The 13153-nt window shown below is 30.0% G+C and overlaps 2 protein-coding genes across 5 annotated transcripts; both read left to right on the top strand.

The window, feature by feature from the left end:
* The first annotated feature begins 1326 nt into the window (after positions 1 to 1326).
* Positions 1327 to 3721, top strand: LOC118066159 (tubulin alpha chain-like). Its single transcript, XM_035081985.1, has 9 exons — positions 1327 to 1486; positions 1556 to 1778; positions 1905 to 2009; positions 2089 to 2285; positions 2359 to 2451; positions 2523 to 2708; positions 2771 to 3019; positions 3094 to 3257; positions 3350 to 3721. Exons 1-9 carry the CDS (start codon positions 1454 to 1456, stop codon positions 3471 to 3473), a joined length of 1374 nt encoding a protein of 457 aa, XP_034937876.1. The 5' UTR covers positions 1327 to 1453; the 3' UTR covers positions 3474 to 3721.
* Positions 3722 to 4011: 290 nt separating this feature from the next.
* na (sodium leak channel non-selective protein na) lies at positions 4012 to 12939 on the top strand. 4 transcript variants are annotated; one of them, XM_035081945.1, is made up of 27 exons: positions 4012 to 4175; positions 4417 to 4460; positions 4999 to 5132; positions 5193 to 5378; positions 5446 to 5669; positions 5741 to 6015; positions 6094 to 6341; positions 6420 to 6809; positions 6874 to 7065; positions 7137 to 7274; positions 7355 to 7561; positions 7647 to 7843; positions 7913 to 8035; positions 8092 to 8265; positions 8333 to 8512; positions 8594 to 8846; positions 8918 to 9294; positions 9357 to 9477; positions 9558 to 9691; positions 9763 to 9928; positions 9986 to 10398; positions 10466 to 10689; positions 10762 to 11035; positions 11113 to 11269; positions 11342 to 11467; positions 11559 to 11733; positions 11822 to 12939. In XM_035081945.1, exons 3-27 carry the CDS (start codon positions 5028 to 5030, stop codon positions 11998 to 12000), a joined length of 5238 nt encoding a protein of 1745 aa, XP_034937836.1. In that variant the 5' UTR covers positions 4012 to 4175; positions 4417 to 4460; positions 4999 to 5027; the 3' UTR covers positions 12001 to 12939. The 4 variants fall into 4 exon arrangements, with proteins under 4 accessions (XP_034937836.1, XP_034937854.1, XP_034937844.1 ...); XM_035081963.1 differs by lacking the exon at positions 4417 to 4460 and having other exon boundaries at positions 11858 to 12939; XM_035081953.1 differs by lacking the exon at positions 4417 to 4460 and having other exon boundaries at positions 11855 to 12939.
* Positions 12940 to 13153: the final 214 nt, after the last annotated feature.

Below are 13153 nucleotides of genomic sequence, written 5' to 3'. Positions count from 1 at the left end.
TTTTTATTGCTAATTTTTTAAGATTTTTGATTTATGAAAACATTTTTCGAAAGAAATTTCTTCAACCGCACATCGACCTAAACTGATGCAAGATCAGCGATCATTACCAAAGTTCAATTAATTCTATGTGGGCGTATGTATATTTGGTATCAGGGTCCACCCAATATCATATTACTCAGATTACATTTTCCATCATTCATACATTCATTTAAAAAAACATTCTAAAAAATTTAATCCTCAATTTTTTCATATTTTTCTTTAATCAAATAATATTTCATCCATTGCTTTGCTTGCCTTGATGCTTTTTATGTCAATGACCATAAGAAATCGATGTTTATGACATATATAGTTCTTTACTTTAGTTTTAAACTTCTGATAAAAAACATACATGCTACAACTATCCATTAGTAGTAATGCTGTTACTATAGCATGAATCGTTTGTGGAACCTTGCTTCAGGTATTGTAGGAGCATCCTATTTATTAATGACGTAAATTGCACAGTGATGGGAACGTTTTACTAGTCAGACGTTAACTATCGTTACACCTGTGACTACCTACACATTTTCTTCTATCAACAATCCAATCATGGTAAGTTTCCGATATTATTGTTTACTTTGCTCATTAATATTTTCTCTGTTTTTCTATAGTTTAATCAACAAATTAATCAGATATATTGTTTTGCTATCAACTTTGTTATAAATCTACATACACTTTAAAAATAGTTGAAAAAGTTTCTAGAAGAACTAACTTTGCTATTTCATTATTCATACCTTTTCTCTTTAGAAATTTTTTGTAATACTTTTTATTATTAATAATGAATGCTAAAAAGATATTTGAAGTATACATCGAAGGTGAATATTATGAGATCATCTCATGTTGATAAAAATACAATAATACAATATAATAAAAAACAAAAAATTCGTTAAGAATAAGACTCATGTGAGAGTAATTTTTTGTTTACAATGATTTATGAATGATGTTCAAAAAAGAATCAAATTTTGATGTCCATTTTTGGCAAAAAATTCATTGAAGCTACTATGGTTACAACTTAGCAAGCTTTACAATCGATTTCAGTCAGTTGCATGCCACAGCATGAATCGCTAGTCACGATACATAGTAAGAGTAGCATAGACAACCGTACAATGACATAAAGTTTATATTTATATACTTATCAATATCATAAATTAGAATCCTCTATTCGATATCTCATTAATAATTAATGATATCATACTAGGTCAAGGCATTACTGCAGGAGCTATAGTTTTAAAAGTTAAGAACACGAAGGGCAAAAAATTACATTCTACTAGGGTAGTTAGACTCATAAAGTCAACGTTAGTGGACATTGAAGTAATTTTTTATCCTCGATAATTCTCTGTAGTAAAATATTTATAAAGAATTATATCAATATTGAATTTTAAAGTTTCTTACTTGAATAATTGATTTAAAATTAAAAATGTTTGGTATTGGTGATAAAATAGCCAGAAAGGTATTTAAATGTTGATCAATGCTGTAATATTGTTATCTCGATGATATCTGGCTCATTTCTGTGTCATAGCGAGAGTGTGTGTCGATACACATTGGCCAAGCAGGTGTTCAAATGGGCAATGCTTGCTGGGAGCTTTACTGCCTTGAACATGGAATACATCCTGACGGTCAAATGCCTAGCGATTTGTCAATTGATAAAGAAGATGACTCGTTTAATACTTTTTTTTCTGAAGGTGGCAATGGCAAACATGTCCCTCGAGCTGTTTTTATTGACCTCGAACCCACTGTAATAGGCAAGAATATATTATTAATATAGTTTACATAAAACGCATGACATTAAAACAGTTTGTTTCAATTTTTTATTTATTCTACTTTTACTTTTATTTATTCGTAACAGCTGAGCTTATTTATATTTTTAGATGAAGTACGTACTGGTGCATACAGACAATTATTCCATCCAGAGCAGTTAATCTCAGGAAAAGAAGATGCAGCTAATAACTATGCTCGAGGACATTATACTATCGGTACGAGAAATTATTATTTGATTGTAAATATGACTGAGCTTTGAATTTATAATTGTACTTCACCTATTTTGACTTCTAGGGAAGGAATTGATAGACTTAACATTAGACCGTATTAGAAGAATCACTGAACAATGTCATGGACTCCAAGGATTCCTGATCTTTCATTCGTTCGGTGGTGGAACCGGATCAGGCTTCTCAAGTCTTCTCATGGAAAGATTATCTGGAGATTATCCTAAACGAAGTAAATTATCCTTCAGTATTTATCCTGCTCCTCAAGTAAGTAAAAGAATAGTAAAATTTACTAACATTTTTTAAATTCATCTATTGGTTTATCAATCAATTATTCTAGGTATCAACTGCTGTAGTCGAGCCGTACAATGCTATTCTCTACACCCATCCTACCCTTGAACACTGTGAGGTCGCATTTATCGTCGATAATCAAGCAAGTGTTTATTTTATCAAGTGTGAAATATTATTTTATTCATGAATAATATTTTTATTTCCAATTGGTAGGCAATCTATGAATTGTGTAGAAGAAATTTAAGCATTGAACGACCAACTTACACAAATTTGAATCGTTTAATTGGTCAAATAGTTTCTTCAATTACTGCAAGTCTTCGCTTTGATGGAGCTTTAAATGTTGATCTAACAGAATTTCAAACAAATCTTGTTCCTTACCCAAGGATTCATTTCCCATTAGTAAGATACATTTCATTTTTTCTTATTGATTTGAATGTAAATATATCAATGTATTTCTTTAGGCTACTTACGCACCAGTATTATCAGCAGACAAAGCAGGACACGAGCGATCTACTGTTGCAGATATTACTATTTCATGCTTTGAACCAAATCATCAAATGGTAAATTGTGATCCCAGGAGAGGAAAGTATATGGCTGTTTGTATGCTTTATCGAGGTGATGTTGTTCCGAAAGATGTAAATGCTGCAATTGCTATGATCAAAAAACAAAAACACGTTCAATTTGTTGAATGGTGCCCAACAGGATTCAAAGTACGTTTTTTTCACGAATCATCTTAAAACATAGTTAAAAGATTAAACTATTTATAATAGAAATATTTCTATAGGTTGGAATTAATTATCAACCACCTACTGTTGTACCAGGAGGTGATCTAGCAAAAACAGAAAGAGCAGTTTGCTGTTTAAGTAATACAACTGCAATAGTTGAAGCCTGGGCAAGAATTGATCATAAATTCGATTTGATGTATTCAAAAAGAGCTTTTGTTCATTGGTGAGATATGGCTTCTAAATTAATTCTAGAGATTTAAAATTTTGAAAGGTGGTAGTAAATGAACTTTATTGAAAATGTTTCCGTATGTATAGGTTTGTTGGAGAAGGAATGGAAGAAGGTGAATTCACAGAAGCTCGTGAAGATCTAGCTGCCCTTGAACTTGATTACCGTGAAGTTCAAGAAGATGCTGCTGTCACAGAAGATGAAGACTATTGAACTCAAATTTTTTTCTATTATTTTATTGTCATGAAATAACTAAAAATATTTAATCTACAATCTAGAATTAAAATTTTTTATATTTATTCGCTCATGTGTGATATCATAAAATTAAAACATGTAGACTTGAAGAGACGGCAATCTTCTTCTGATGTTTCAAAAATGAACCAAACTTGAAATATTTCGAGACTTTACTTATAAACCACATTTTTAATATCAATTAAATAAAATAGTTATTGTTTATCTACTTAATCATATTTCAGACTGAAATTTAACATCAAATAGATATAAGTAGGATGATTTGTATAAATCTAATACTTAACAATTTTAATAAAAATCGATGTGAAGAACAATAAAAGAATAAATTCAATGAGAATCGAGATAAAGCAGATCTCTTATATTCGGAGATAACTTTCTTCCCTACGAGTTACATTTGGTGTATTCCAGGCCTTCAAATATTGATCTTAACCAAGATGAGCGGTGAATGCTACAGCACATGCTCAAGTGCAGCTCTCAGCTGGTAGTGAAATTTACCATACAATCAGTCGCATTCATCAGAAAATGTCTTAAACTTAATAGAATGATTGTTGTTTATAAAGATGTTTATTAATCGTTAATTTTCTACGTTGCTATATGTGAAATGTAGTTTATAAGTATTTGCCAAAAGGCAGAGTATTTCTCAGCTGAACTGTTTCATAAACGGTAAGTTTATCTATTCATTCTATTATTTTTCTTTCAATTTTGCACTGTCTCTCTTCTTTTATTAATTCATTAATCAACAAAATATTGATAAAAAATAAAATAATAAATAATTAAATGAATAAATAAAAAATGAACCAGTAAAAATGGATGAAATATGACAAATGATGTAAAATAAATTTGCTTCAGATATAAATAATCATTATCCCATGTAACATGCTTGATATTTTTAAATAATTTTCAGCCTATATTTGACAATTAAACGGTGATATTAAAAATTGTGGTGACGTGAGTATCGTATTCGGTGTGTTATGATTATTTTCCAAAAATTATGTGTGTTCAATACCTAAGTTAGCGTGAATTTAACAGAACCCAATGTTTTTTTTTCTCATTTTTTTGTATGTTAAATATTTCCTTTGGAATCGTCAAAATATAGTATATAAAATTTAAATTAATAGAAGTATAATAGCTGAATATATAAAATGATATCGCTGATATTATAATCTATAAACCGTCATTCTGACTAGGCGGTCGACCATTTCAACATATTCATGATGAATAAATTGCATGATGAATCCATAAGTTATAAACAACTCTCATTTATTATTTGTATTATCCCATATTTAGATGATTTATTTAATTATTGCTCATCTAATATAACACTTCATTCCAGTATTATTTAAGTTAGATTCTATAACAAATTTCATAGTTTAGTTTTAGTTTTATAGTCATATCCGAAGTATTGATAAATGAAGAAAATAATCTATTTCCAAATGAAATATGTATCAAAGTCCAACTTTGTTTACCTTGTTGTTTACGTTTTTAGGCCTCACCATTGCTAACATAATCCCAATTATGATGTTGGGGCGGAAACAGAGCCTCAAGGGGGAACCCGTCCTGGCCGACTACGGCCCGGAAGAGTTCCTCAATGAGAGCGCTGATATTGAATGGGTTAATAAGGTAAGGACAAATTAAATTAACCTGAAATTTCATATTAAAAAACTTACCACTTTGTTTTAGCTATGGGTTCGAAGATTGATGAGGTTATGTGCACTAGTTTCACTTACATCGGTATGTTTAAACACCCCCAAAACATTCGAAAAAGTTTATCAACTACAATACGTTACTTTCGTTTGTGACCTTGTTGTTACTTTTCTTTTCACCGCTGAAATGATTGCTAAAATGCATATACGAGGAATTTTAAAGGTAAACAAAATTTATTTTAAATGTACTTACTGTATTGTGTTAATAATTCAATTTATATTTGTATCAGAGAGATAAAGCATACTTGAAAGACCACTGGTGCCAATTCGATGCAACGATGGTTTTATTTTTATGGTTATCGGTAATACTCCAAATGTTTGAGATGCTGGGATTTGTTTTGAAATTTAGTGCGGCGTCTATTATTCGATCACCGCGACCTCTAATTATGATTCGCTTTCTTCGAGTTTTTTTGAAATTCTCTATGCCAAAGGCGAGAATTAATCAAATTTTTAAGTAAGTTATTATTTTAGAATTTTTTTTGCAAACATCGATCCAATGTCTAATGATAATTTTTATTTTTTTAGGCGTTCAAGTCAACAAATCTACAATGTAACTCTTTTCTTCCTTTTTTTTATGTCACTCTATGGTTTATTAGGCGTGCAATTTTTTGGAGAACTCAAAAACCATTGTGTTCTAAATACAACTGATCCATCTCACATTACTATAAATAGTTTAGCAATTCCTGATACATTTTGTTCAACTGATCCTGAATCAGGATATCAATGCCCTGAAGGAATGACCTGTATGAAATTACAATTATCCAAATACATTATGGGATTTAATGGCTTTGATGAATTTGGTATTATAACAATCAATATAAGTTTATCTTTTTATGTTACATAATGACAATATTAATGGTAATTTTGTTTTATTTCAGCGACGAGTTTTTTTACGGTCTATCAAGCAGCATCACAAGAAGGCTGGGTCTTTATTATGTATCGTGCTATTGACAGTCTTCCAGCCTGGCGAGCAATATTGTATTTTAGCACAATGATATTTTTCTTAGCATGGCTTGTAAAAAATGTCTTTATTGCTGTTATTACTGAAACTTTTAATGAAATTCGAGTGCAGTTTCAACAAATGTGGGGAATCAGAGGACATATAACGAGCAGTTCAGCATCACAAGTATGAAAATGATTGAATAAGTAATCCTCTTTTATAAACATTGTCAGAAATTTAAAACAAGGTGTATTGAACATTTAGATTCTGTCTGGAGATGATAATGGATGGAAGTTAGTTACATTGGATGAAAATAAGCATGGAGGTTTGGCATCACCTGTCTGCCAAGAAATTCTACGTTCACCATATTTTAGAATGATTGTTATGTGTGCAATTTTGGCGAATGGTATCACAACAGCCACCATGAATTTTAAACATGATGAGCGTCCGAGACATACATATTATGATAATTACTATTATGCAGAAATAGCATTCACGATATTTCTTGACTTGGAAACTCTTTTTAAAATATGGTGTCTTGGTTTTCGCAGTTATTACAAACATTCTATCCATAAATTTGAATTACTTCTGGCTATCGGTACAACGATCCACATTTTACCTTTTTTTTATCTCTCTGGATTTACATATTTCCAGGTAAGTTATTCATAAATAATTTTTAGTACAACTGGAATAAAGAAATTTAATAATGATTTAATAGGTTCTTAGGGTAGTTAGACTCATCAAAGCATCACCAATGTTAGAAGATTTTGTTTATAAGATTTTTGGTCCTGGAAAAAAACTTGGAAGCTTAATCATATTTACAATGTGTTTATTGATCATATCTTCAAGCATATCAATGCAGCTTTTTTGTTTTCTCTGTGATTTCACGAAATTTGAAACTTTTATTGAAGTGAGTAATAAAAAAATAATATGCTAATATTTTTTCGTGAATGTATTTATACTTAAATAATTGTCTTTTAGGCTTTTATGTCTATGTTTCAAATTCTTACTCAAGAAGCTTGGGTGGAAGTAATGGATGAAACAATGGTTAGAACTCATGAAACAATGGCTCCATTTGTGGCTATTTATTTCATTCTTTATCATCTCTTCGTAACTTTGGTGAGTACTTCATAAATAATTCATAATTTGATTGAAATTGTTGAGTAAAAGTTTGATAATTTGATTCAATTTTTATTCAGATTGTGTTGAGTCTTTTCGTCGCAGTTATCCTTGATAACTTGGAGCTTGATGAAGACATAAAAAAATTAAAACAATTGAAATTTCGTGAACAAAGTGCTGAGATTAAAGAAACATTACCTTTCCGATTACGAATATTTGAAAAATTTCCTGATAGTCCACAAATGACTTGCTTACATAAAGTACCATCAGACTTCAATCTTCCTAAGGTAAATAAATCATTAGCATCGTTTTGGAGGACGAAAAAAATTATAATCCAATCAATACAAGTTCTTATGTGATATTTAAATAAAGGTCCGAGAAAGTTTTATGCGACAATTTGTTTATGAAGTTGAAGATGAAGAAAATGAAGTGGCAAGAAGAATAAATGAAACATTTGACTCAAAATTAGTTTATCGAAAACAACGGCCCGTTAAAATATTAAACAATCCACCTAAAGTGAGGAATGTTATGATAGATTTCAAAAAAGCCGCTATTATTTACATTATTAAGTAAGTTCCAACGTTTTTTAAGGAATATTTATTTATTTCAAATTTTACTATAGCTACTGTTTTCAATAGTGATTCAAATAATCAACGATTGTTGCTTGGAGACTCTTCTATGATTCCAATTCCTGGAAAAGGGCTTTTAAAACCCCAGGGAACAGTGAGCAGTGCAAAGCAATTGAGGATCGATCAAAAAAAGTAAGTGAAAATTTTTTTCCTGTAATTAAAAATTGAAACTGATATTAACTTCAAAGGTCAATTCGCCGAAGTGTTCGAAGTGGTTCAATTAAATTGAAGCAAACCTATGAACATTTGGTGGAAAATGGAGATATTGGAGCAATAAATCGAGTTGCTTCATCTCGTAGTCGGCCACATGATTTAGACATTAAGTTACTCCAAGCTAAGCGACAACAAGCTGAAATGAGACGGTAAATATGCTTTTTGAATTTTTTTCAAATATAATAAATAATTACATATATTTTTAAATATCCCTAGTAATCAACGGGAAGATGATTTGAGAGAAAATCACCCCTTCTTTGATACTCCTCTATTTGTTGTACCACGCGAGAGTAAATTTCGTAAAATTTGCCAATTGCTAGTTTACGCTAGATATGATGCTAGATTGAAAGACCCTTTGACTGGAAAAGAGCGTAAAGTACAATATAAAAGTCTTCAGTAAGTATAATAATCTGATTATAAAAAATCACATTTATGAAAAGTGTAGTTTAAGCAAATTAATTTCATAATTTTCTTTAGCAATTTTCTTGGACTTGTCACTTACTTGGATTGGGTGATGATATGTGCAACGACACTTTCTTGTATTTCAATGATGTTTGAAACACCAAAATTTCGTGTGATGGAAATTCCTGCTTTACAAGTGGCTGAATATGGTTTTGTTATTTTCATGAGTATAGAACTGACTTTAAAAATACTTGCTGATGGTTTATTTTTTACTCCTAAGGCTTATATTAAAGATGTAGCATCTGTCCTTGATATTTTTATTTATGTGGTACGTAATAAATTAAATATAACAGTTTATAAATGCTAGAACTAAGTTATATCACCTTTCTTTTACTTAAGGTCAGTCTGGTTTTTTTGTGCTGGATGCCAAAAAGTGTACCACCAAATTCAGGAGCTCAATTACTAATGATTCTTCGATGTGTTCGACCTCTCAGAATTTTTACTTTAGTACCACATATGAGAAAAGTGGTGTACGAATTGTGTCGAGGCTTTAAAGAAATTCTATTAGTATCAACACTGCTTATTCTTCTAATGTTTGTTTTTGCAAGCTATGGCGTACAACTTTATGGTGGTAGATTGGCTCGTTGTAATGATCCAACAATTTTAAAGCGAGAAGAATGTGTTGGAGTTTTCATGCGACGAGTTTTTGTAACAAAGATGAAGTTGAAACCTGGTGAAAATGAAAGCTATCCGTCCATATTAGTACCACGTGTATGGTAAGTTTTTAAAATAATCAATTTAAGTAACGGAGATTAAATTATCTATTAAATCATTTCAGGGCCAATCCTAGAAGATTTAATTTTGATAATATTGGCGATGCAATGTTGGCATTATTTGAAGTTCTATCTTTCAAAGGCTGGCTAGATGTACGAGATGTTTTAATAAAAGCATTAGGTCCAGTAAGTCATTGACATATTTTATAAAATAGTTATTTACTTGCATCAATTGTTATTTAATTAATTTCGTATTGTTCACATAGGTTCATGCTATTTACATCCATATTTATATTTTTTTGGGTTGTATGATTGGTTTAACACTGTTCGTTGGTGTGGTTATTGCTAATTATTCAGAAAATAAAGGCACAGCTCTCCTTACAGTCGATCAACGACGATGGTAAGATCTACATAATATTTTAATAAAGATACATTTACTTTAATGATTGATTTTATAAAATATGAGAATAGGTGTGACTTGAAAAAGCGATTGAAAATTGCTCAACCTCTACATCTTCCACCTCGACCAGATGGCAAAAAATTTCGTGCATTCATTTACGATATTACCCAGCATATTTATTTCAAGAGATTTATCGCAGTAATGGTTCTTCTGAACAGCTCTCTTCTTTTTGTTTCGGTAAGTCTTTGATTAATTGTTTCAGTAAATTAATTTTAATTAACAATATATTTTCAGTGGAGAATTGAACAAAAACATACAGAGGCTTTGGCTACAGTTTCAACCATATTAGTTCTGGTTTTTGTTGTTGAAGTAATTATGAAAAACATTGCTTTTACTCCGAGAGGATATTGGCAATCACGAAGAAATCGTTATGATCTCCTCGTTACAGTTGTTGGAGTGATATGGATAGTTATACATTGTACGATGAAAAATGATTTATCCTATGTAATCGGTTTTATGGTTGTGATATTGAGATTTTTTACCATCACTGGCAAACATACAACATTAAAAATGTTGATGTTAACTGTTGGAGTATCAGTTTGCAAAAGTTTTTTCATTATTTTCGGTATGTTTCTTCTGGTATTTTTTTATGCTCTTGCTGGGACAATCATATTTGGCACTGTAAAATACGGAGAGGGTATTGGAAGGTAAATAAAAAGACATACCACCATTAAAAATAAGTTATTAAACATCAATGTTATTAAATTTTTTTAGACGTGCGAATTTTGAATCTCCTGTCACTGGAGTTGCTATGCTGTTTCGTATAGTTACAGGAGAAGATTGGAATAAAATTATGCACGACTGTATGGTCCAACCTCCTTATTGTACTCCAGCAGCCAATTACTGGGAAACAGACTGTGGCAATTTTCATGCATCATTGTTCTACTTTTGTACATTTTATGTTATCATCACTTATATAGTTTTGAATTTATTAGTGGGTACGTAAATTATAACAGTAATAGACTCTTCAACTTTACAGAGATAATCAAATAATGATTTTTTTTATTCAGCTATTATCATGGAGAACTTTTCCCTATTTTATTCTAATGAGGAAGATGCATTATTATCTTATGCTGATATCAGAAATTTTCAAAATACATGGAACGTCGTAGATATTCATCAGCGAGGAGTTATACCTGTTAGAAGAGTAAAATTTATTTTACGACTATTAAAAGGAAGATTAGAAACAGATCCTCAGAAAGATAGACTATTATTTAAGTATATGTGCTATGAACTCGAAAGGTTACATAATGGAGAAGATGTAACATTTCATGATGTTATAAAGTTCGTACTTTTTTTTGTACGGTTATTATCGTTCATTAAAATAATATAATTGTTATAATTTATTATTTCATGTTTAGTATGCTTTCCTATCGGTCTGTGGACATCAGAAAAGCTTTGCAATTAGAGGAGCTTTTAGCAAGAGAAGAATTTGAGTACATAATAGAAGAAGAGGTGGCAAAACAGACCATACGAACTTGGCTTGAAGGATGTTTAAAAAAAATTAGGGCCACTGGAGTATGTTATTATGTTTATTCTTAACTATCTTAATATATTAATTAATTAATCATAATTTTTATCATAATTTAGAAGCAGCAGAATAGTTTGATAGCAGGGTTGCGAGCTACGAATGAGCTAGCGGCAACAGCACAAGATCATCCAGAAGAAAAAAGTAAAGAAAATAGTGTCGATAGAGAAGACGAGCCTGAAGTGAAGGTAAATGAAATATGCGTGAAAATTTAGTCATTAATTTTCGATTAATAGCATAATGATGAAATAATCTAATATTGAATTAAATAAATTTCAGGAAACTGACACGACTCGTCACAGAGGTAAACGACCAGTAGTTTTACCCAGATCTGACAGTATAGGTAGTGGATCAGGTAGAAAATATTTAGCACCAACTTTATCAGATCCAGCTTCGATTCGCAACGAAAAAGAAAAAATTGGCGTGTCCAAAAAACGAAACAGTAGACCACCACGTAAGTTTCTGTGCTTAATCATTTTTTTAATTAAATTCAATCGGTGTATTTCAAATATATTAATATGTTAATTATCTTCTATGTTTAGCATTAGCTAAAAATAATTTGCCTTATCTCACAGAAGGAACAGAACAAACTCGACTGCAACGAGAAGTGTCAAATGTTAAAGCTGCCACTCCAAAAACTTCTAGTGTGATGTTAGAAGTTAAAGAATGGTGGCGAGAGCAACTTACCTACAGTTCTGAATCTAGTGGCGATGAGCTCTAAGGTAGATATTTATTTTTTTGGATTTTTATTTCTTAGTTTAAAGAATTTGGAATAAGTTATCAAATATAAATCATTTTTTGTAAATAATTGGATCATAGTATCGAAAGTAATAAACAAAATTATCATCAGCGACTGAGTGAAACTGGCTTTTAGTAGCCACCATATGAAAAATGTGAAATTTCATGTTATAATAAGTCAAATTTTTCTAATCATAAGATTTGTACATAATAGTAAAATTTTATACAAATGATGAATAATTTAATAATGTTATTACGATATTGTAATACAATTGTCGATTGCCGATTATTAGAAAATAATTAAAAAAGGGCAACTGTTAGTACAATGAGCACAGGATATGATTCGATAAGTCTTGTTCGCTATGAAAATTATCCAGCTCCTTTAATTAATGATTAATAGTACTGTAATTAGTTACTTTTATCAGATCTTTATTACATGTTATTATATGAATATTTTAACAGAGAGTTTTTATTTTATTTGAAAAAAAAAAAGAAAATTCAATCTAACAATTGTTCATAAATTCAAAAAGGTTCTAATGTAAAAATTTTATTCTATTATAAAATTATTCACATAAGAGAATTTTAATATACATTCATTATGCTTTAACAAGATTTATATAATATTTTCATCAAGTCTGAAAAGTTAATTCTCTGTGAGAAAATGTTACAGAGAGAAATTATATTGCAGTGAATTTATTGTGCGATTGAATTGTGTGTTATCATTGATAGAAATTGCTATCATGATTAATATTGAATTTACTTGAGTTTAAAAAATTAAGGGAGAAATAATATAGTATGTATATGATGTGAATGATAGAGGCTTTAGAATTAAAGTGTATATTCTAAAATGAGTTAATGATAATAAATCTTATATGTATCGTACAATACAAGTTGATTTTATAAGAAAATTTATGTTGATAATGTAAAAACAGAGCTAAGTATAGTTGTAGATATAAAATTTTAAAAATATGATGATAACTTGGCTGAGTATACCATAATAATAAAAGAAAAATAAATTTTTAGTTTATTAAAAAAATAAAAATAATTAATTGTGTTACAAAAATAAATATTACCAATTAAAATACTTGGTAATATTTGTTTTTCTACGGGTATACATTTATATTGACATCGATGAT

Source organism: Chelonus insularis, unplaced genomic scaffold, assembly GCF_013357705.1.
Source record: "Chelonus insularis isolate UGA/USDA-ARS -01 unplaced genomic scaffold, ASM1335770v1 contig_121_pilon, whole genome shotgun sequence".
Classification (NCBI taxonomy): domain Eukaryota; kingdom Metazoa; phylum Arthropoda; class Insecta; order Hymenoptera; family Braconidae; genus Chelonus; species Chelonus insularis.
Note: the sequence above shows the minus strand (reverse complement) of the source record. Positions and strands in the feature narration are given on the sequence as shown.

What these genes read in the sequence shown, in the direction of transcription:
- LOC118066159 (XM_035081985.1), top strand. Translation starts at nt 1,454, where the DNA reads ATGTTTGGTATTGGTGATAAAATAGCCAGAAAG. An exon ending in CCTCGAACCCACTGTAATAG is followed by an intron (nt 1,779 to 1,904) that starts GCAAGAATATAT and finishes TTATATTTTTAG; the next exon opens with ATGAAGTACGTACTGGTGCA. An exon ending in TCGAGGACATTATACTATCG is followed by an intron (nt 2,010 to 2,088) that starts GTACGAGAAATT and finishes TTTGACTTCTAG; the next exon opens with GGAAGGAATTGATAGACTTA.
- na (XM_035081936.1), top strand. Translation starts at nt 5,028, where the DNA reads ATGATGTTGGGGCGGAAACAGAGCCTCAAGGGGGAACCCGTCCTGGCC. An exon ending in ATATTGAATGGGTTAATAAG is followed by an intron (nt 5,133 to 5,192) that starts GTAAGGACAAAT and finishes ACTTTGTTTTAG; the next exon opens with CTATGGGTTCGAAGATTGAT. An exon ending in AGTTTTGAATTTATTAGTGG is followed by an intron (nt 10,690 to 10,761) that starts GTACGTAAATTA and finishes TTTTTTATTCAG; the next exon opens with CTATTATCATGGAGAACTTT.